This window comes from Clupea harengus, chromosome 9 (assembly GCF_900700415.2).
Source record: "Clupea harengus chromosome 9, Ch_v2.0.2, whole genome shotgun sequence".
Taxonomy (NCBI): Eukaryota; Metazoa; Chordata; class Actinopteri; order Clupeiformes; family Clupeidae; genus Clupea; species Clupea harengus.
The window spans coordinates 10093629-10117507 of NC_045160.1; the positions used below are offsets into that span (position 1 = coordinate 10093629).

The following is a 23879-nucleotide window of genomic DNA, read 5'->3' on the forward strand; positions in this document are numbered from 1 at the left end:
CCTTTATGTACTGTTCTGAGGGCTTTACTGAGACAGCAGAGCTCTGTGAACATCTGGCCTGACCCAATCCCCCAATCCACAAAGGGCACTGCAAACCAATGCAGTCGTTGACATTAAAATAAGTCAGTTTTCATATGTTGTTTTATACAGTGTATGGTTAGACTCAAATTGTTTTCAGTTGTAAATTGTGTGAAAAAAGATGTGTGCTAGGAATTTTGTATTCACCAGTAGCCGTACAGGGAATGTGACATGCTGGCATTGTCAGCATTTTGAACCATCAAGGCCAAATAATATCCTAGAATCTAGTTATTTTTAAAAGGTCTTAGTTATATTGATTGTACACATTAATGAGTATTTTGTGAATACAAATGTTTTTGTATGGCAGATATTGTATTCATACACATGACCAGTGTTTAACATAAGGCAATGGTTCCATGGATTAAAGGAGGAATCATTGTATCTGCCCTGGGTTAAACAGAGAAACCCAAAGAAAAGCTATATGTACTTGCTAGTAATGACAGCTTTACTTTATCTCTTGTTAGCTATAACCTCAAATGATTGGTAATCCACCAGCAAGGACCTTTATGCTGGGACCATCTGGCACAAGAACATGCTTTCTGTTTTACTGACAACCAGGCATGTGTATTTCTGGTAGAAAACATATTTAAAATTCTTTGATGGTTTTGAAAGAAACAACCGTATGCAATCTTGCAGTTGTTTTCAGTATGCTTTTCAGTGTTATATTTTCAAAATTCTGAAAATAACTTCCTCTAAATCCTCAGAATTGCCAATGAGTTGAAGAGGTTTTCTTTGGTTACACATAAAAAGGATAGAAATATATTTTTAAATGTACTGGGTGATGAGGCTTTCTATAAATTCTCAACAAATCTGCATATATATATACAGTATGTGTAAAAAAGAATAATAACCTCATTATACATCATAAATGTCTATTCTGGGCAATGTTTGAGAGTTGTGATGAGGTGATTCAGGCCTCATCTGAAAACACTATGACGTATTTTCCTTGCATGTTATGTCAAATGCCTCTTACTTTGAAAGCAGTCAATGCCCCTGTTCATGAGACTCCAGTTGCTGCTATTTGATACATTTGCTTTTGTTTGTGTTCTGTTGCTTAGCTTGTGTGAATGTTTGCATTTAGACATTTAGAGACATTTATTCCCCCTCCAGAGTAGTTTGTGCCAGGCATGCCATATTTGTAATGTGATTTAAAGGTTTAATTGATAGCAATAATTATTTCCTGTAATAAGCCCTTAATCAATCATCTTACTGCACCTGTCTGTCTGTCTGTCTGTCTGTCTGTCTGGTGTCACAGCCTGTTGGAGTGCCCATGCGAGTTATGCTCAGAAGCTTTTAAAGGATTTATTCAGTAACTACACGAGTGCTCTGCGGCCAGTGGAAGACACAGGAGATATCCTGAATGTCACCCTTCAGATCACCCTTTCACAGATCATCGATATGGTAACACTGCAATAATTATTGTCATAATAAAAAAAAAATTATGATAATATATGTCATCAGGTTCAAGTACAGGATACAGATGACCAGGACAGATGCCAGGTCATTTCATTTCACTACACTGCAATTCATCAAAATTCACTTCATAAATTGAATAGTTGTAAACCCCCCAAAACACATACTGTAGTACTTTGTTTATAATGTAATGAATATGCACAATGTATTATATAATAACTTTCTCCAGGTAATATAACAAAATGTTAGTTTGTGTAAAATGCATTTTGTTTTGCACATAATATGGAATCCTCCACTATTTCAGGAGAATGACATTGTTTACATATAGAAACGTAATAGTCCCTTTGCACATAGCCTGTTGGATCATTAGCATGTGCAGTTGCATGGTGCATAATATATGTAATTTTCTCTGCAATAGCTGTGGAAAAATTGTCTGATGTTTGTTTCTGAACTTGCAAAGCTACTGAGTGAGCTCTTATAGAGTGGTCTTGCTCTGTACTGTATAGGCTGTGAGTACAGACTGACATCCAGCATGACGAAAGTGTAGCTACTTTTACTAATGGAGGTCAGTGGGTACAGAGCTGTGCAGTGACAGTACAGTGTTACAGTTTAAATACCAGTCAGCCATGGGAGGATACAGTGGGGTCATAGGTCAACATGGGGGGGGGGGGGGGGGGGGGGTGTTACAGGTAAAAGTGGGGAAGGGGGCATGTGAGTGGGAGGGGAGGGGAGGGGATCTGGATGTCAGATTCTGGATCACACACAGGTCCAACATGGTGGATACGTGATGTGTATTCCACCACCTGGGGCAGGAAGGATGTCTGCTAGGGTGCCATGGACATTTGTTCCTAAAGCCTATTTAGCATAGGCCCTGGTGGTGACTTGAACTAGGGGTGTTGGCCAGACTATCAATACACATGACACACACACACACACACACACACACACACACACACACACACACACACACACACACACACACACACACACACACACACACACACACACACACAAACACACAGGAGAACATGCTTGCAATGCAATAGTAAGTATAGAAATTAATGGTAATATAAATTTCCATCACTCTCATTCGTGTTCAGCGCCCAGTGGGATATCAGGCTTCTTACGACCTATATTACATCAGAAACATAGAACCAGAGGAAGCTGTTTCCAAATGATTTAGGTGTCTTGCAGCCTGGATCTCCCAAGCTGAGGATTTCAGCAACCAGTTCACACAAAAGTGAACAGAATAGTCATCATTATTATGGGTAATGATTTGTCTCCTAGCATGTCTAAAGACTATGGACTATTCCATTCATTGTTGTGTTGTTTTCATTAATCAAACAGTTTTATATCTGTGTAGATACAATAGGTACCATCCTCACATGGACGTCATCAATTAATGTAAGGTACATTACCTTGTGTACGGGTGCCAAATAAGTGTGGGTGTAGTTGTGCATAAATATTAATACTTTCCTCAAAAGGTCCAATAAGACAATATTGGTACCATCCTGACAACAGCACCAATACAATTTACCTCACCTGTTTGGATAGGCTATTCTAAGTTGAACACATGGGTGCGCCTACCATAGTAGTCAAAATAAATATAAAGAAGTTACAAAGCAGTCTCATAATTAAATATACTAAACTATCAATTTGGAAATCTGATTAATAATTAAATTAATACCAACCACAATTACCATATAAGTAGTAAAGGTTGAAGGTCTTGGGAGTTATGAATATAATTAAATATTCATTAACATTAAACATTAAATAGACCATGCTTATACAAAATCAAAAGCATTTATTTACAAAATGATCAGAAGTAAAACACACAATATATCATCTAACTAGATGTACCTAACTAATGAACTAAATGCGAGTGTGTGTGTGTGTGTGTGTGTGTGTGAGGGGGAGGGAGAGAGTGAGTGTGGGTGTGAGTGCGTGAACGTGTGTACTCGAATGAGCACTGTCGGGTGTGTTTGCCAGAAAGAATGTGTGTGTGTTTCTTGGTTCGGTCTCAGTAGTTTCACGTGCATGTGTGTGCACAGTCAACAAAGAAGTAGCCTATGTGAAGCGCGAAATTTGAGTTTTCTCTCCGTGTGTGGCTATGTTTAGGGCCAATGTCTGTGTAATCTGTGTGACTATGGTGCCAAGTTAGAAGAGGCAACTGGTTGTGATGCAAGACCCTATCTGTCTGAAGCATAACTAACGTCAACTTAGCGGTGTGGTGAAGCCAACCACTCAATATCCATGAAAAGATGTCACAACAGTAAAGTTCAGTGAACAAATCAAATGAGTAAATGAGCATTGCGGTAACACAAGTTAAACAGTCCGCTGCTTAGCCATGTAAACTAAGCTGGGTTAGCTAGACGTATGCCCAATTACGGCGCTCCCCTGTGAGAACGGGGAGAATTGAGAGTTAATGATAGGTGACTTCGGGTGTTGTTCACCAGGTCAGAGTGCATAGTTCAGGTGACATCAGGCTACAGTTACAGTGATTGACTGGAGGAGAGGTGCTGAGCATAATCATGCAAGTACATGATTAAATCACACATTGAACGAATTCCAAGTGTACCTACATCTCTCATCAGACATAGTCATGCTACATAAATCCTCCAAATATCTATGGTACACTGCATATTCATGTCATATGTACTAAAAACTGCTACTCTTCTCTAAGATGTATAGCCACTCACCTTTTTCAGAACCACTCATCATGATCATGTTCTCCTCTTTTTCAGGATGAACGTAACCAGATTCTCACAGCTTATCTATGGATACGACAGGTGTGGGTAGATGTACACCTAAGGTGGAATAAAGATGATTATGATGGACTCGATACCATCCGTATACCTAGTAGTTATATATGGAGACCTGATATAGTCCTATATAACAAGTAGGTAACAATGGTATTGAGTTTGTCAGCTCAACATATTCCCCTCCCTTACACTCAAGGCACAGACTGAACACTTCAATGAGTTCACTCATGGGAGTGTTCAAAAGACCAGTTATATCTGCTTTTATATTGAAGACTTTAGTCAGGTTCTTATTCATACTGAGAGTAACAGTGTTGTGGTGTGTAGTGTGTTCTAGTGATTCAAAAGAGGCTTAGAATCATGCAGTGCTGTCAAGAAGGTATTTTCATATGGCACATAGACTTAGAATGTTCTTGGTTTGTGATGTATCTCTTGGAACTCCCTGTAGTCTTCCTTGACAGTATCCCATACCCTCCTTTCTGTATTGCAGTGCTCACAATCATTTTACAGGCTCAATGGACACTAATGTGGTGATTCGACATGATGGTCAGATCATGTGGGATTCCCCTGCAATCACCAAAAGCTCGTGCAAAGTGGACGTCTCCTTCTTCCCCTTTGATGCCCAGCAATGCCGCTTGACTTATGGCTCTTGGACATACAATGGCAATCAGCTGAACCTCCTGAATGGAATGGACACAGCTGACTTGGCTGACTTGATACATAATGTGGAATGGGAGATACTAGGTATGCCTGCAGAGAGGAACGTAATCCAGTATGGGTGCTGTGCAGATCCTTACCCAGATATCACTTACACTCTGAAACTCAAACGCAGGGCATCTTTCTATGTGTTCAACCTTCTCATCCCATGTGTGATGATCTCATTCCTGGCACCGCTGGGCTTCTACCTACCAGCCGATTCGGGGGAGAAGGTATCTCTGGGTGTCACGATGATGCTGGCTCTCACTGTGTTTCAGCTCCTGGTTGCTGAGATCATGCCACCATCTGAAAATGTGCCTCTTATTGGTAACAAAGATTTAATCCAAAAGAAACCTTGTTTATGGTGTCATAAATTGAATTAAGTGGTACTATGCGTACCATGTATCTATAGTTCAGAATGACAGATTACTTTGAAATAAGGCCTCATCCACACTTAACCGGGTAAATCTGAAAGAGCAGATTATACTGTATGTAAAAATCTCCCTCCACGCTATCATTTTTTTGTACCATTTTTCTACATCCACACCAAAACGCTGAAACACGACAGAGGTGTTTGTTGTTGTGGTAGTGTCAGGAGCTCACATTTTCTGAAAACCATACATCATAGTTTCTGAAACTCTAAACTAAACATTTCCCCTGTCCACATTACAACGCGAACCTGGCATTTAAAAATGTTTACACCTCAGACAGCGTTTTCAAAATTTACATTTACATTTTTAAATGTACCCGGGTTAGTGTGGACTGGACCAAGGCAAGTGAATCAATCAATACTTTAAACTAAAGTAGAGTCAACTATTTGCATGCCGTTTTTAAATCACTCTCTCACTTTTTTGTTTATAAATCAATTCCTACAGGGAAATACTACATAGCCACAATGACCATGATAACAGCCTCCACAGCCTTGACCATCTTCATCATGAACATTCATCACTGTGGCCCTGAGGCGAAGCCGGTCCCCAGGTGGGCTAAAAAGTTCATCCTGCAGTACATGGCCCGCATCTGTTTCGTGTTTGAGGTGGGTGAGAACTGCATGATGCCGCAGCCAGAGAGACCAGAGCCTCCGCAGGAGAAAAGCACCACTGACTGCAGGATGAATGGCCAAGCAGGGAGAGAGAGCATCCTGAGGGTGGAGAGGGCACAGGATGAGATGTCCCAGAAGATCCTTGAAGAGAATGAGGACACTGAGCAAGTTTTGAGCCCCTCTGGCTCCATGGGAAGAAACCCTACGAACCACTTCACCGCCTGGAGAAATGGAGTCTTCATGAGCATGGACTGTGGCGATAGCTCGGAGGGTGCCCCGAGGCGAGTGAGACGCAATGAGTTGGGAAGTGAGAGAGGCGGAGGGAAAGAGACACAGGCTAAGGGCCAGTGCATGTATGAGCAGCAGGAACTCCAGAGGAATATCGAGTACATTGCAAACTGTTACCGAGACCAGAGAGCCACGCAGAGGAGAACCGGCGAGTGGAAAAAAGTGGCCAAGGTGCTGGATCGTTTCTTCATGTGGATGTTCTTCATCATGGTGTTTCTGATGAGTCTGCTAATAATGGGCAAAGCCATCTAAACAACGTTTACTAGCATAGACAAAACACTGAAAGACACATGCAATTTTCAGTCATGTTTGTCCCAACCTATTTGTTCAACTACTGTACCAAATTGTATTTTGTAAATTGCAAAAAAGTTGATAATGTATATATGACAGGGATCTCCTTAATCCCTCCCCCACATTCCCTCCTATTCTCTTTTACCTCACTCTCTCCTCCCACCAGATCGCAGATCCAAAGATACTTTGTTTGACGATTTCTTTCATGATTCAAAATTGTGATAATCTGGTCTGGTGAGTCATTACTAACATTACTCTTAGGGCACATTTGCGGTTTACTTGCTAATGTGTATGTCTCCTTACTTTATTGTATTTTGCTGGTACCTATGGCTAAGTTTACACAGCAGGTCAATTTTTGCTTCTGTCTGATTTTTTGGACCATACGTTCTCACCTAACAATATAAGTAGAATATTTGATAGCTGCATTTAAACTTGACATCCAAAGTGGTGCACACAACTTTCGATGGCCGCAAATAGGTAAGCAGGAGTAACTAAGCTTGACTCAAAAGCCAAAAGGGGCAGATTAATTCTCAATGGGTTTGTTTTTTACAAAGGGTCATATTTACCATGCTGTGTAAATGTAGTACAATTATTTATTATTAGTAGATGCTCAGTGCTGTAACTTGTAATTTCGTTATTAGAATATGTAGCCAGACTTTATATACTGTACTTATTATATATCATATTCAATAGTTACAATAAAGAGAAGACATTGATACAATGTGTGTTATTTTTATGCTCATGTTGGTCATAGAATCAGCATTGTGTGAGAGAGCTGAACTTCAAGAAACTACACCATGAACTGCATCATGTTTGAATTTTCTGTTTAACTCTTGTCATTTTGTGAGAGACATACCCATTAGAATAGCCTGTGTAGATCTCACCTGTGTTATTTAATAGGAATTTCCTCAACATCGGAATCAGAAGTCAAGGCTAAGGCATACTAGGAAGCCACTTCAAACCCCTGGCAGAGACTGACAAGACTATTAAGATGTTGTGTTGTTGGCATTTAAATATTTTTTTTTTTTACTTTGCCTTCTAGTCAAACAAAAACAGCAAAATACTGACCAAATCAATTTAATTGTTTTAAAAATATATACATATATTCTGAAATTGATGGCTGTAACATGTTTAAAAAAAAATGCTGGGACAAAAACACATTGGGATAGGGGCAATTTTGGTCTAATAATGATGATGAGGTGTTGTGAAACAGCTCATGTTAATCAGCTGAGGCAATTGTGTTACAGTGGATAAGAGGCCTCTGAGCAAGGCCTACTAGTCATTTAAGAGAAAGGATAGATCATTGCTCACCAATTTGCAAACAGATGTGTCTGAATAGTCCAGCACAATGTCCAGAAATGCAGCCAACTTTGATCTCACAGAAAAGGACAGTAGAACAGTGGAAGCGTGTTTGGTTGTTCGACAAGTAAAAAGCAAATTTTTTTGAAAAACACAATGTAAATTTTCAAAAAACTAATTCAGATTGAAATGTCAAATAATGTGTTGTAGTGTTTTCAATATAGCTGAAAGTTAATAGGATTCACAGATCATTCATTCTCATGAGTACCAGACCAACCAGCTTAAAGACTATTATGTAAAAACTATTACGTAAGGGATAATGTATAGTCCGTGTCACGACTACTTAGCTCGCAGTAGCCATGACATAGGGAAGACAAGACACCATCGGGTAACGTTTTAACAATTATTACATTTATTTACAAAATATACACAAGTCAGTAAGTGAGAGGAACGGTAAAACAAAGTGTCATGCGCGTCAGTAACGTAGACTATGTGTAATGCATAAAGTTAGGCAATGGGAATACTGCAGCCAGCCTTCCAGCGTCAGCCAGAGCAGAAAAGAGTCTCCCTCTCAGGTTCCGGGACACCGGCTATATAGTGATGGCCATCACCTGAAGCCCCGCCCCTGATTAGCAACAGCCTGTAACTCAGCTCCTCCTACAGGTTGAACTGAGAACAGGAGGCATAAACGAATAGAACCCCAGAGCATAGTGTCAATAGGCAGTGGGAGGAAGAGGCGTAACCCCAAACGGCACGGCAAAGCCGGGGCATCACATCCGCCACTGCGCATCCGGGTCCTGTTCGTCCTGAAGGGATTTATTTTTTCGATAATGACCGCCAGACTATACATTATCCTGCTTATTATACGATTCATTTTTTATTTTTTTGAGCTGGGTTCTGCTCAAGGTTTTTTAGGCTGTTAAAAGGGCGTATTTCCTTACCACCATTCCCCATACATTATATATTCAGGCCTGGGATGTATAATGTGCCTTGAGATCATGTTAGTTATTGACTGCACTATATAAATTAATAAAATGTAACTAAATTGAATAAAACATTTGAGTTTAATTTCTTCAGACACCCCAGGATAATTGATTCTTTATTTTACTGCTCTACAAACCCCTCTTGCTCTTTCCTCGGAGAATGGACAGTGCTCTGGTCAGGTCTGGCCAGGATAAGCCTTGATCACTTGCATCCTTTGGGTTATTAACAAGACCATGTTGACTGATCGCTGCCTGCACAGTTAAACCTGCAAGGTGTTTCAGACCCCTGTCCATGAGCCCTAACAGACTCATTTGAACTTTTTTTAGTTAATTTGTTGGCTTTTCTAGCCTTTATTTCAAGAAAACACTGGAGAGGAAGCAATTGGGAAAGAGATGGGGTGTGACTACAGAGGTTGTATGTGGTGAGTAACACTTGTGTCATGGCTCTCCTGCCTCTTTACTTCGAGATAATATAATTTTTTCCCAGCTCAACACATTCCAACCCAGTGACAAAAGTTTCATCCTTCCCCACAAGAGGTTTCTGTAGGACGCTATCAGCTTCAGTGTGCTATGAGGTTCTATCAGTTTCACTGTGCACAATTCAATTGTATTTGTTAACACAGCTGTTAATCTCTTAACAAATAAATTGTTGTGGGCAGAAACATTGTTTTTTCAACCATGTTATCATTTTCAATAATGTTAAACTACACTCAGCCATATTAAATGTGTCTGATAAGAACAGGGGGAATGAATTACATGAGGTTTTTTTTTAACTCTTAGGCAATACATGCCTTGGGAAATGAATAACATAGGTGTTTTACTAAACAACTGTATGTTGTGGTGATTTGTAAAGAAATCTCATCCTGATTTACATTTCCAGAGGTTGTTATTTATTGACATACTGGAAAATAACCATTAGGATTATGAGGTGAGATGGGAATAGACCAGGCAGTGTGTAGGGGTAAAAGAAAAACACATTGATGAAGGCTACAAGGTTTCATATGATTAAAGATTATTCCTAAAATATTTATATTTATGTCTTCTAGCTGGGTGTTATTTTTCTACCAAAGATCTGCAATATCTTGAGCCTTAATTGTTTAGTTTGTATACCATAAATTATTGGATTTAAATTAGCAGGCACAACATTAAAAAGAATAGCTACAAGTCTTCTTAAAAATGGGTACTCTGGAAAACGATGCATTATGACAATAATGAAGCCAGTTAATAGCATTATCAAATACAGAACTAAGTGACTGGCGCACGTTTGAATGGCTTTGCTGTTGAGTTCTGCATTTTTCTTAGTCCAACATGTGATAGCAATTCTAATGTATGTGACAGCAACAGTACCCATAGATGAGGACAAAAATATAACAGTATAAAACAGTCCATATATATTATTAATAGACACATCTTCACAAGATAACTTCAACAAGGAAGCATTATCACAATAAAAATTTGGAATAACTGATGTACAACGAGACAACCTGACACTGAGGCTCACTAATACACCTACTAGGACAACTGAAACAGCCCAGGCAGACACAGACAAGGTCACAACTGCCTTTTTTGTCATTATTGCACTGTATCTCAGTGGATTGCATATAGCCACGTACCTATCAATGGCCATTATCATCAGTATGGTGTGTGAAGCGGAGCCAAAAGTATGAGCACCAAATATCTGTGTAACACACGCACTATAAGAAATTAACCTGTTTTTAAAAAGCATGTCAAACAATAGATGGGGGAGTAAGATTGTGTTGATATCATTGACAGACAAGTTGCAGAATAGCAAGTACATGGGTTCGTGTAAGCTTCTCTCTGCAATGATGATGACAACAACACCAACATTGGTTATTATCAGTGCAATATAGACAAAGAGCAATGTGAAAAACACTGGATATGTGGATGACTCAGAAAGGTCTAATTCTTCCAGTACAAGAATGTCACTGACAGATGAAATGTTTTCCATCCTTGTACCCTGCCCACCTGTGGAAACAGAATAAAAACCAGACAGTATTTCTTTCTTTTCATACAGCTTGTCAAAAGATGTGTGTGTCTATGGGTTTATGTTGTCAATATCTTGTGATTTGGCTAGGATTAAGAATAGAACACTTATACATATAGCCTACCTTTAGTAGCAATGGATAATAATCTAAGTCTTTCTCTGAGGCTTGTCTTGCAGAACTACTTATATCATACCTTCTCTGACTGCCCATGACCGTGATCCTCTGAGAGTCAGCTGGAGGTGGTGGCAGGAGAAATATGAGTCTCAGGCCCTCTGCAGGCCAACAGCATGACATTCATGTGGGAACTAAAGAGGCCATTTAAATGAATTCATTTCATTTGAACTATGTAAGATAAGGGGCACTATTTTCATGGGTGATTATGTTAAGGTGCCAGGTACCATGCAAACCTGTCTTTTCGTGCTATGCACAGGACACACTGTCCATGGTTCAAAGTGTTTCCATAATGGTCCTCATTCATGAAGTTTCACAGTACAGTTAGCGCCACACACACATTTCACCAACAATTTTAGTTTTTATCACTGTCATCTTTGATGTACCTATTTGTGTCACATCTGGTCAAAGACATTAGCTGGGTTTCCATTCAACTCATTTGTATGGAGCCCACTAAGGGTCATGGTGGGATCTTTTTTTTTTACTTATGATGATGATGATGATGATGATGATGAGAATTTTCTTTTTCAGCTACTTTTGCGTTCCCTCACAATCATTTGCATTCCTTCTCAATACTTTTGCTTTCCCTCCCTCCCTCCTTGCATTTTTCAGATCACTGTAATCTTTTATTTTAGTGAGTCCTCTCATTCTAAGTATTCAGTTAGGTTTACTTTCACTGATTACCATGCTTATCATTAATCAGTAAAACTATATCCGCATGTTTAATGCCAAGTTCAAAGACAGTACAATTATATGAGCTGATCCATGTCGAGGCGTGGCATGTTAGTGGCAAATAGACCAAGAATAGTGGGATAGCAATGGGATTGTGAGGTAATACAAAAAATAGGCTTTTGAGTTTGGAGCAGCGTGAAACTAGCCTAATCAGTGCAGGTCACTTCCGGTCCTGATTTCTGGATGGTAAACAGTTAAAATTCAAAGTAAAAGCCCATGAATACTGTGGTGTAACAGCACAAATGAAAATATTTTAGTTTGATTTAATCCATAGAGCGGTTAATTATTTGGACATTTAATGCTCTAAAAACATATGTCGGCCTAACACATCGCCCCCTTGCACCAATGTTGTGGCATATCAAACTTCACCTATTTCACAATTGTTTCCGAGAAATGTCTCACCTTAAAATAAAAACCATAGCATGCCTCCTTTCTTACGACACTTGTGTCACTGCACAATGAAGTACACACGCGTCTATGCCTAGTGGGGGGTTGTCGCCCCCTAGCGAGAACCAGAGAGGGCAGCAGGTGTTCTGCCTGTTTGCAAACAGGTCCACCTGCGCCCTGAAAAAACGCAGCCAAATCTGCTCTATCACCTGAGGGTGTAGACACCAATCTGCTGCTTGAGGGTCACCCCTCGACAACAGGTCCGCCCTGTAGTTGAGGTGACCCTGGAATATGAACTGCCCTGAGGGAACGGACGTGAACCGCTGCCCACAGGAGCAGGCGGTTCGCCCAATGGTGCAGTGACGGGGAGCGCACTCCGCCTTGACGGTTTATATACGCCAAGGCCGCAGTGTTGTCCGTCCTCACTAACACATGCTGACCACTCAGTCTGGGCAGAAAGTGTCGTAGAGCCAGGACTACTGTCCGCAGTTCTAACACATTTATATGAGACGCGGCCTCTGTCTAGTGCCCGACGCAGCGAGAAACCAGGGGGTTCTCCAGATTGCCAGGGCCTTCCTGCATCTGGAGGACACCATTACTCTGCGGTATCTGTCTTTGACTGCGTTGAGCCTCAGAGACAGGTACCGCATTTGGAACGGCCCCATACGCAACATCCCCAGCGGGAGAGCAATCGCGGCCGATGCCATCATTCCCAACAGGCATTGGCAGCACAGCGACGAGACTGACTGTCCTAGTCGGAACTGGTGCACACATGTTTTGATGGCATTTATTCGGTCTCGAGACTGGAGAGACATGGAGAGACATGGAGCTGGAGTCTAGAACCATGCCTAGGAAATGCGTAGTCTGGCTTGGGCACAGAATGCTTTTTTCCTTGTTTATTACAAAGCCCAGCCGATGCAGGTGTGCCACCACTAGATGGCCATCTTGCACCGCTGCGGCCCTTGAATGAGCAGCTACTAACCAATCGTCCAAATAATTGAATAAGCGCAGACTGCGTAGTCGTAATGGGGCGATGGCTGCTTCTACGCACTTTGTGAAAACCCTCGGTGCCAAAGCTAGGCCGAACGGGAGTGCGTTGAATTGGTACGCTATTCCTCCGAACGTAAACCTCAGAAAACCTTCGATGTCTGTGGTGGATCGGAACGTGGAAATATGCGTCTTTTAAGTCTATCGTGATAAACCAATCGTTTGGTCTTATGAACTGCACTAGCCGGCATAGGGTCAGCATTCTGAACTTAAGCGGCATGAGTGCTTTGTTCAACACACGTAGATCTAGTATTGGCCGATAATTCCCGTCCTTTTTGGGGACCAGGAAGTAACAGGGAGGCACTACACTTATCGCTTCTTTGCGGAGCAGGGAGACTATGAAGTGAGACTGCCCCTGCTGCACCACTGATTGGATCACTCCGCCGAATGGCGGAGGGGGACGGGCGAATTGCAGCACGTACCCCTTTGTGATCGTTCTCAGCACCCATGGTGACACTGCGCATGCGCGCCAACTCGCAACGCAGCCTGCCAGGCTGGGCTTTGAGTTGAATTGGTCGGGAACTAACCCGCTCATGGTCAATGAGTCTAAGCCTAGATCTGCGCCCGCTCCGCCTAGGGAGGGGGACGAGATCTGGGGTTGCCTCCTCATGGTTTTGAAAAAAAAAATGAGGGGTGCGAGTGCACTGTGTGCATCGCGGGGGGAGTCGCACAAGCATGTCGGGGCACTGCGCCTACTGGGGCAGGTGTTGGGACGTATGAGTGTGGTGCTTGTGAGAACCTGCTTACCGTGCTTGACATGGTTTTTGCATGTGAGCAACGGGCGGATTTCTGTGGAGGTGGTGTGGGCTCCACCGCTCCCCCCTGTGTGGTCATCGGGCAACTGTCACCATCAAGTGACCGGAGGCTTGCCCCTGCCCCTCCCGCGGCGAGCGGCATGCTGCCGCTGGGCTTGGGCTGCGCCCTGGGTCGGGCGCGCAGCTGGCTGCTGCTGGGCTGCACGCTGAGCGGCGGGGCGGAAGGGGTGTCTCTGCCAGCCTCGCCTGGTGGGCATCTTTGCCTGAGGAGCTGGCGAGCGGAACCCGCTTCGTTTCCGGCCCGGGGTGGGCGTAGTATGTCCCGAGGAGGACTGCTCGCCCGACCCGCTAGAGCGAAGCATCCACGCCTGGAATACCTCCCTGCTCTTTTGTTTTGTTGTTGTCTGTCAGATTAGCCAGCGACAGCCACAGGGACCTCTGGGTAGCCACCGCCGTACCCATCACCCTCCCCAGGGCCTGGGAAGTGCACCTGGTGAGCCGGAGGAAGAGGTCCGTCGCCCGACGGAGCTCCACCTACGACGGGTGATCCACCTACGACGGGTGATCCTCCCCCAGCGATGAGGCCAGCTCCGTCAGGAGCTTGGCCTGATATCGCTGCAGCAGCGCCGCCGTATTGGTGGTGCAGGCAGCCTGCCCTGCAGCCAAGTAGGCTTTCTCAGCCAGAGCCGCCTGGTGCCTGGCCACTCGCGTGGGCAGGAGGGGCTTCTGGCTGAGGCGCATCGTGGGGGAGGCGGGTGAGAGGTAGCCCGCCACTGCATCCTCGACCTGAGGGAAGGAGAGGTAGCCACTCTCACTAGCCCTGTCGAGGTGCATGTACGGGGCGAACCCCGGCACTGGGGCACGGCCCGAGTAGGGGGTCACACACGTCGTCTGCAGCTCCTCATGGACCTCCGCGAAGAAGGGGAGGGCGCTAGGAGCTGGTACGGCGGGGCCAGCATAAAACTCCCCGTCCAGCAGCGATGACCGCACGCTGGGAGGGGGAGGGAGAGGGAGCCCGAGGCAGCTGGCTGCTCTCAGCGCAACCTCGTGGAGTTGCTGGCCCATAGTCCGTGATGTGGCCGGGGGAGAGGTTACCCGCGGCCGAACATCCTGACTCAGCTGCATGGCTTCCTCCTCCGAGTCGTGCTCATCAGAGTAGTCCAGCAGACTGTCGTCATCCAGCCCGAAGTCCAGCTCCCGCTCGGGCTGGTCTTCGGCTGGTGGTAGCTCCACCGCCTCGCGGCCCGAGGCCCTCTGGCTGGTAGGCGACGGGGAGAGGCTAACGGGTGAAGCTGCGCCAGCAAAGTGGCTGCTCGTTGCCCAAGGCTGAGGGCGCACTCGGTCCTTCGGGGGTAACAACCCCGGATGGAGCCGGTGCAGCCCTCTCAGCGTCCACGCGCTCCCATAGCGCGAGACGCTTCGTAGCCTTAGCTAGCGTGAGGCTAGCACAGATGCCACAGGCAGGGTCGACGCCTGCGAGCGCCGCCTCCGCGTGGGCCCTGCCGAGGCAGGCCACGCACCGACGGTGGCGGTCACCCTTGACCCGCACATGCCCACAGTCGGGGTATTGCCGTGACATCTTTGTTCTGAAATTAGAAGAAAGTATTAATACACAAACACACTATTAGCAATGTACACGTTGGTTAGCAAAGCTAGCAGGCTAGTCAGAAACTTAGCCAGCTAGTTAGCTAGGATAGTGGCTCTACTTCCAAAAATCAGTTGAGTCAACGAATTTTGCAGCGCCCTGAGCTAGTGAGGGTAAAAGAACCCGTATAACTCACCAACTCGTAGAGAGCAAATAGCACACAAAACTCTTAGACCGGTAGCGTAGAGGATTTACTCGGAGCTGGGTGCTTCGTCTTGCGAAGTTTTCAAAGAGGATATATATTCGTGTTGCGCTGCTGAATTTATAAGCTCCTGAGGGGGCGGGGTCAGGAGAGAGCGCGGATGAATTGCAGCCTTTCAGGCGTGAATGGATAAATTCTTCGATTTGGGCCCATGACGGACGTCATGTACCATTCTGTTATATCGCAGTGCACTGCGATAAGGAACTACACATTTTACCCCCTCAATACAGGGGTCAAATCTCTTTATTAGAGGGTGTAGAACATGATTCTCAAATAAAAAGAAAAGTTTGGAATTGTCGTCCGTGTAGCATACGAAGCCTTTCAAGCACATGGCCTATTGAGCTTAGTCGAAAAAGTAATACTTTTGGTGAAGGACTGAAGTTATCTACTGTCCTCAGCTAACATTTCGTTCTAACGTCGAGTTAGCTGGTCAGAAGCACCAATGGATCGGTTTTTAGTGAGGAGAGTGACAGAGGGACAGGCTGCCACGACAGAGGGACAGGCTTCCAACAAAGCTACACCTTCACAGGATACAGGGAAACAAATTAAAAAAAGAAAAAGAAAACACAATGAGGAATACATCAAATACGGATTTACAGTGACGACAGACAGAGCAGGAGAGGAGGTACCAATGTGTTTTGTGTGTTCAACATTACTGTCAACTGAAGCCATAAAGCCGTCGAAACTATTGTGGCATATGGAGACGCATCACGTTTTCTTGAATACCAAGCCTATTGAGTACATGCAACAGATGTTGCGTGATTTTCATATGACTTAAGTTCTGGATAAGTTGCCAGACAGAATTTCCAGAGCTTGCTGCAAATGCAATGAGGTGTCTTTTGCCCTTTCAAATACCTGTGTGGGAGCGGTTTTTCTACACTGGCGTACTTGAAGAATAAGTACAGGGCAAAGCTTGAACCAGAGAATGATATGAGACTGTCGCTATCTACCATTTCGCCACGAATAGACCGGCTGTGTGGACTTCATCATGCCCAGATGTTACACTGACAGCTCTCCCCTCTCTCCACGCACGCACGCACACACGCGCACGCACATCAGTGGGCCGTCGATTACTTTCTAGTCAGAATGGTGGTCCCTGGAACAAAACCAGTTGAAAACCCCTGCTATAGTCCATTCTGCAATGAGTTTACTAGTTAGCTATCTAACATTGGCTAATATATTGTAGTAACTAGTTAACATTAGCTAATTATTATTGACAATTACTAGTGTGGGATATTTTCATATGAATAAGGGACAGTTTTACCAGATACCTGTTGAATGAGTGTAAAGATTAGCTTTGGGTTACATTTCAGATGAGGTAGAGATTTAAAATAAGAGGGCGTAGCTTGGAGTGACCTAAGGTAAAAATGGGTGTGGTATTATATACCATGGAAGTCTTTGATTTGGGTGGGGTCAGAATGGAGAGGTCAGGTTTAATTGGCTGGATTGGTCAACCAAGCAAAACATAGATGGGAGGTGCTAATTACAGGTTTAAAGATGTTGGCGCGAATGTAATGTGGCAGATCTATTTCCGGAATACATCTCTTTGCTGTGGCTTAATGTACTACAGTAAATCCGTTGGAACAACACGTCCTTTGTCTTGACTTTCTGATTGTGAAAATAGTTTAAGACTTAGTATTGGCCACCACACTAGCTAATTTACCGTGGCATAAATTGGAGGGTTGTGCGCTTTCAGGTGCCTCTTGTTGTGTTCTTCCCACCTATTTTGAAGCCACAAGGTTTCTCTCCCGTTATTGCGGTGCATTGTGTATTTTCTGTCAAGATATTATTAAAGAGTGTCCAGATATCTATTTTTCTTTTTCCTCCTGTTTGGGCATCTCATGGAGTGGAGGAGGGATACAGGACCGGGCAACATTCAATCAATGGATGTTAGGTGCATGCAAGTTTAGAAAAAAAAAATTATTGTGAGTTAGTCACCCACCAACATTTTCGTCTCGTCTCGTCAATGATAGTTAAATTTTATTTTCAAATATCCGTTTTTGTCACGTCTTAGTCTCGTCTTAGTTATGGGAAAAAGGTCGTTAACGCATATTTTTCGTCATAGTTTTCGTCAACGAAGTTAACACTGCTCCAGATCCAGATCTGCGACTCCGCAGAGGGCAGCTGCTCCCACTCCTGCTCCTCCGATGACGGTCGCCCCAGCTCCCACTCCTGCTCCGCCGATGACGGCCGCCCCAGATCCCGATCCTGTTCCGACAATAACGGCCGCCTCCGCTCCCGCAGCTGCCGTTGCTACTCCTCCTTCTCCAGCTGCCAGTCCTGCAGTCGCCACCACTGCCGCTCATACTCCTTCCGCTGCCGCTCATGCTCCTCCAGCTGCTGCCGCTGTTGATCCCGCAGCAGTCGAAGCTGATCCCACAAGAGCCGCTGCCGACGCTGGTCCCACAGCAGCCGACGCTGATCCCGCAACAGCCCCTGCCGTCACTGATGCCGCTGCCGACGCTGATCCCGCAACCGCTGCTACTACTCAAACCAGCAGAGTCCCAGTCCCAGGCGCCGCAGTCCCAGTCCCATCCACCGCAGTTCCAGTCCCAGGTGCCACAGTTCCAGGCGTTGCCCCAGTCCCAGGAACCGCTACTTTTCCAATCCCAGGCGCTGGCGCAGTCTCAGTCCCAGGCCACGCAGTCCCAGTCCCCGGTGCCAACGCAGTATGGTTCAAGATACCCTCGACCCTGCAAGCCAGGACACCCACATGCCCAAAGAGCAAAAAATAAATTGCAGCCCTTTGTTAATACTCGGTTGCGGCCTATAAATGTGAATGCATTCTTTTCGCCTCAAAGTTAGTAACACACACACAGTAAATCTGCCAGGTAAAGCATGAGTGTGTGTCTCTCTTTTCCTCTCTCCGCCTTTCACATACGAATTCCATTAAAGTATCAGGTAAAAACAACATGGGAAAGGTTGACTAATTTTCTTTTACACTTCCATGAAAATAAAGAAAAAGGTTTTGTGTGTTCCAACTCAAGTTTTTTGAACGGAATGCCCAAATCCCTAACCCTAACCCTGACCCTAATTCTAAACTTAACCCCAAGCGCAATTCTAACCCATACCCCAATTCCAACCCTATCCCCAATCCAAGCCCTATCCCCAATCCCAACACTTATCCTAACCCTAACCTTAACCCCAGCCTAGCCCCTAAATCTAACCATAACTCCAGTCCCAAGCTTAGCCACAGTCTGGACGTAGGCCTGGATGTTGAACCTGGGCCTATTACGGCGCTGAGACTTCGGGAATGTTCAGTGGAAGTGCACAGAATAGACCTACCTTGTAGTCCGTTGGAGAGTCAAGATATCCAGTGCAATTTTGACCTGGAGCTCTCGGGACACTCTGACGTACAGGAAGGTACTGAGGCACTGAAAGACGATCTAACGGACCTGGAGGGGAGAGAAAGGGGAGTAAGGCTTAACAACGTGGTGGTTAGAGATTCGGATCTTCCCGGGTTAATTCCCATTACGCTAAGTGGGAGGGAGATCTTGCCCACCAACTTGGAGGTTGGGGGGGGAGATGGTGATGACGAGGGGGGTGCTTGTCCAGGTCTAAGTATACCATCTAGCCCAGAAAGTACACAGGAGGAAGCAAGAGGAAACATCACTCGCTCCTCTTTGACAAAACCTACCCGTCATGAAACTACCTACCGGAAGGCCGTGGCTTGGTCGTTGGAGGTTTGTGAGCCAGTGATTGTTGTAGGGGACTCAAACCTATCTAGAATTCCAGGGTATAACTATGCCTTGGTACAAATAGATAGTTTTCCAGGGGCCACTGCACACCATCTTAAGTGTGTCCTGGAAAAATTACATCCGTCTCCTGCAACTCAGAAGGTTGTGCTCTCGGTGGGACTGAATAACTGTCTAAGGGAGAATCGAATAACCACCATTAGGAAACAGTTTGGGACCTTGATGGTGGTGGCAAAAAAGGTTTTCCCTCAAGCACAGTTTTTTGTGCCACTGATCCCATTTTCAACACGGCTCAAGCCTGAAGTGCAGTCCCTATTAGAGCAGACCAACGACTTCTTAAAAGGGACCCAAAGAGTCTTGACGGGGGGGGAAGAGGGACAGTTTGAGGTTATGCCTAGGGACCCAGTTCATTGGACACCTGGAAAGAAAATGTTAGAATCATGGATGAAACAGTTAAACTAAAAATGGGGGTACCGAGAATACTCACCCTCGGCCAGTCGAATATTTTAAATGTTTCACTTACTTTTGTTTTATCAGAAGGCGAAGAGGCTCTGCTAGAAAAGGGCCTCTTCTTTATTCCAACTCCACGGGCAGTGGATAGAGATGAGTTACAGAGAGACCTCCATAGATACCATAGACGCTTAAAGTTACTGGACCACTTTGAATACAACACAGATCGAACCCGAGAACCCTTTATTGATCCCTCAGTGTGGGAGCCTGATTGGGAGTCTGTTTCGGACCCCATTAAAAAACTGTTCAGGCGGGATGTTCGGAGCTTCGAGAGGGTCCAGTACAAGAGCGAAAAAGAACAAAATCTATCTGAGGGGGAGAGAAAGGCATTAACCCAGTTAAAGTGTAACCAAGATATTGTAATTAAACCTGCTGATTAGGGGTCTAAAATTGTAATTATAGACCGAAATCAATATTTAAGAGAAGCTAATAGACAGTTGAATAATACAAGACACTATTTACCCTTAGCTGGCTCGTTACAGCTGGAGACACAGACCAAGATCCGGGACATCGTCCAAAACCTGTGGGAAAATAAAGTAATTAGTGCAAAGCAAAAGTATTACCTGTTTGGTGAGGATCCTCCACGGCCCAGGAAATTTTATCTTCTACCGAAGATTCATAAAGATCCGGAGACGTGGACAGTTCCTCGCCAAATTCCTCCCGGTAGACAGATTGTTTCGGACTGCGGGAGTGAATCCTACAGAATAGCGGAGTTTGTTGATTTCTATCTGAACCCCTTGTCGCAGCGGCATGAGAGTTACATTAAAGACACGTATGAATTTGTAGAAATAGTAAGAAAAGCACGTGTCTTACCGGGTGCAATGCTTTTTTCAATCGATATCGACTCTTTGTACACGAATATCGATACAAGACTCGGTCTACAAGCAGTCAGGGATATTTTTTATAAGTATCCTGACTCTGCTAGACCGGATGAGGCCCTTCTCAGTCTTTTAGAATTAGGCCTTACAAAGAACGACTTTGAGTTTGACTCCAGGTGCTACCTCCAGGTACATGGGACCGCGATGGGGAAGAAGTTTGCTCCTGCCTATGCTAACATCTATATGGAGAACTGGGAGCGAACTGTTTTCCCCAAATGCGTGAGAATACCATCCCTGTATACCCGGTACCTGGATGATATATTTGGCATCTGGAGTCATACTGAACAAGAATTTACAGAGTTCGTTTCTACTTTGAATGCACACCACCCGTCAATCTCCGTAAAATATCATTTACAAACAGAGAAAATGGAATTTCTCGACACGGAGGTCTTTATTATGAGGGGGGAGGGGGAAGGGAGGTTAGGAACCAGAGTCTTTTTTAAATCGACAGACACACATGCACTCCTGTACAGGTCCAGCTACCACCCAAAGCATACTTATAAGGGGATCATTAAATCCCAACTTATAAGGTATCATAGGATCTGTACAGTAGAGGATGATGTGGAGTCAGCGATTAAAACCCTGTTTCGAGCCCTCAGACCAAGAGGATATAGCAGAACGTTCCTCAGAACGATCAAGGCTGAGGTAAAAGATAGCTTTAGACAGGGAAATAGACCTGGGAGGGGGAACAAAAATATGGGAAATATTATTCCATTTGTGTCAATTTTCTCCCCGACCTCTTTAACCCTGAACTCGGCTGTAAAGACAAATTTTAAGGCACTTCAGGGAGTGGTGGAGCCGATGGCCAATTTTTAAATTATAGCAGCTTTTAAACGTAATAAGAACCTAAAGGATTATTTAGTACATGCGTCTTTAGGCAGTAAGAAAAAAGACAAATTAGATCATTTGTACAAAAGGGTGAAATTTATCAGAAATGTACACACAGACCAGGGAGCCCCTGTTTGGCAAGCATTGGGGCTTGAATCATCTAACCTGGTTTATGCTGTGGAGTACAAGATCTGTAGCAGACTGTATATTGGGGAAACCGGGAACAGTCTGCTGCAGATTATTAATAAAACTGATAAACTTACCGTTTTGTACACTCACTTTAGAGAGCATGGCAGTGATAACCTCTCCATCTCGGGCTTGGAATCCGGTACCTGTTGGACAAAAAAACAGAGATTAAGAAAAGAAAAACACTGGATAGAAAAATTTAAAACAGTCTTCCTTAGTGGTCTAAATGAAAGAGTCTAACAGGGTAAAAACCCAAAAAATAGGGGATGACCTGTAAGGCCTATAGAATCAAGTATTTTAGCACTTATGCCTTTGTTTGTGTATATGAGTTACAGCACTTCATTGGCACTCGCTTGATTCGGTGTAGGACCCTTACAGGGGTTTTTAACTTTTAAATTAATATCCCCTAGGACCGGATTGTACAATTGACCCGGAATATAAAGAAATGAGAGGAGAAAAATATAAGAAAAAGTACAAAAAACGTACCTGTTGGTACTTACCTGAACCCGGATAACAGAAAGACCGTAGATGGGGGATGGAAAAGGTACAGAAGTTCTTGAAGAGAGAGTGGAGGAATGGTTTTTTTGTGGGCCTGTGCATTTCACCTGCCGTATTCGGCAGATGGAGTTCTTATTCCCCTCACCTAACCTGTCCCATTCCCTCCCCCCAAACCCTCCCCCCCCCCCCCCCTTTCTATCTTTTTATTTTTTTATCTGTTTATTTATTTATTGGACAGACAGATGGTACGCTTGAAGGCGGATGATTGTGGAGGGAATGCCACATGGTAGCTGTGCCAATGCTTGGGAGGTCCCGCCCAGGGTTCTTACCTTGGTTTGGGATTTCCCCTCACCCAAAAACCTAACCCTAACCCTAACCCGGCCTTTGCATTTCGACTCACCACAGCTGCACGAGTTTCAGAAACTGTAAAAATATCAAAAAATGGGGTAGTCTCTGCACTTTGTATATTCCACCAAAGTCGCTCAAACTTCAGTATTGCCGTCAAATTGACGAGGGCAAAGGTTTTCATTGCTCAATATGAGTTGACTTATTTTGTCAATGAAAAGGTAGAGCCCATGCTTTTTGACCTCGACGTGATTTGAACACGCAACCTTCTGATCTGGAATCAGACACGCTACCGTTGCGCCACGAAGTCTGCTTTCCACTTTGGGAGTCCATTTTCAGTGCAGAGGAAAATTATTTCCTCGTTACCCTGCGCCACACTTACAATGTTTTTGTAAATAGGTAGTAGTAGTAGTTTATAAGAAAGAACCACCTCTGTGACGGATTGTGACTTCTCCAGAAGCCTGGATAGCTCAGTCGGTAGAGCATCAGACTTTTAATCTGAGGGTCCAGGGTTCAAGTCCCTGTTCAGGCGATTGCTTTAAGATCAGACATGTGCTCTATTGCAAGAACCAAGCGGCGGTAAGGGTAAGATCCTTGTCCAGATATCGGCAGACTGTACCAGTTGCTGTTGCCGTCAGCTGTCCACTATGAGCTTAAGTCCCGGCCTTTGCATTTCGACTCACCACAGCTGCACGAGTCTCAGAAACTGAAAATATCAAAAAAGGAGCACTCTCTGCGCTTTGTATATTCCACCAAAGTCGCTCAAAGTGCCATCAAATTCACGAGGCCAAAGGTTTTCATTGCTCAATATGCATTGACTTATTTTGTCAATGAAAAGGTCGTGGAAGAGCACATGCTTTTTGACCTCGACGTGATTTGAACACGCAACCTTCTGATCTGGAGTGAGACGCGCTACCGTTGCGCCACGAAGTCTGCTTTCCACTTTGGGAGTCCATTTTCAGTGCAGAGGAAAATGATTTCCTCGTTACCCTGCGCCACACTTAAAATGTTTTTGTAAATAAGTAGTAGTAGTAGTTTATAAGAAAGAACCACCTCTGTGACGGGTTGTGTCTTCTCCAGAAGCCTGGATAGCTCTGTCGGTAGAGCATCAGACTTTTAATCTGAGGGTCCAGGGTTCAAGTCCC

At 44.4% G+C, this 23879-nt stretch overlaps 3 protein-coding genes and 3 non-coding genes across 6 annotated transcripts in view; 2 read left to right on the plus strand and 4 right to left on the minus strand.

Annotated features, from left to right (window-relative positions):
* LOC105901358 (SPARC-related modular calcium-binding protein 1-like) overlaps window positions 1–1079 on the minus strand; it is an 8756-nt gene extending 7677 nt beyond the window's left edge. The window contains exon 1 of the mRNA XM_031572838.1: window positions 1052–1079. Within this exon, the coding sequence (XP_031428698.1) occupies window positions 1052–1079 (28 nt within the window). The remainder of the gene's footprint in view (window positions 1–1051) is intronic.
* A 275-nt stretch (window positions 1080–1354) lies between these two features.
* Window positions 1355–7288, plus strand: chrna10a (cholinergic receptor, nicotinic, alpha 10a). The gene is made up of 4 exons (XM_031573311.2): window positions 1355–1479; window positions 4236–4280; window positions 4741–5273; window positions 5822–7288. The coding sequence occupies exons 1-4, from the start codon at window positions 1439–1441 to the stop codon at window positions 6526–6528; spliced, it is 1326 nt and encodes a 441-aa protein (XP_031429171.1). The 5' UTR covers window positions 1355–1438; the 3' UTR covers window positions 6529–7288.
* A 2545-nt stretch (window positions 7289–9833) lies between these two features.
* On the minus strand, window positions 9834–10818 carry LOC105901385 (olfactory receptor 52E4-like). The gene has a single exon (XM_012828819.2). The coding sequence runs from the start codon at window positions 10816–10818 to the stop codon at window positions 9892–9894; it is 927 nt and encodes a 308-aa protein (XP_012684273.2). The 3' UTR covers window positions 9834–9891.
* Window positions 10819–22972: 12154 nt separating this feature from the next.
* trnaw-cca lies at window positions 22973–23044 on the minus strand. Its single transcript has one exon. It is a non-coding gene; the product is annotated as a tRNA-Trp (tRNA).
* A 149-nt stretch (window positions 23045–23193) lies between these two features.
* trnak-uuu lies at window positions 23194–23266 on the plus strand. The gene has a single exon. It is a non-coding gene; the product is annotated as a tRNA-Lys (tRNA).
* A 329-nt stretch (window positions 23267–23595) lies between these two features.
* On the minus strand, window positions 23596–23667 carry trnaw-cca. Its single transcript has one exon. It is a non-coding gene; the product is annotated as a tRNA-Trp (tRNA).
* Between the last annotated feature and the right edge of the window lie 212 nt (window positions 23668–23879).

Excerpts from the sequence above, each read along its gene's own strand:
- chrna10a (XM_031573311.2), top strand. The coding sequence starts at position 1,439 with ATGTCACCCTTCAGATCACCCTTTCACAGATCATCGATATG. Across the intron at positions 4,281-4,740 it reads CTTATCTATGGATACGACAG|TGCTCACAATCATTTTACAG; the intron begins GTGTGGGTAGAT and ends TCTGTATTGCAG. Across the intron at positions 5,274-5,821 it reads TGAAAATGTGCCTCTTATTG|GGAAATACTACATAGCCACA; the intron begins GTAACAAAGATT and ends CAATTCCTACAG.
- LOC105901385 (XM_012828819.2), bottom strand. The coding sequence starts at position 10,818 with ATGGAAAACATTTCATCTGTCAGTGACATTCTTGTACTGGAAGAATTA.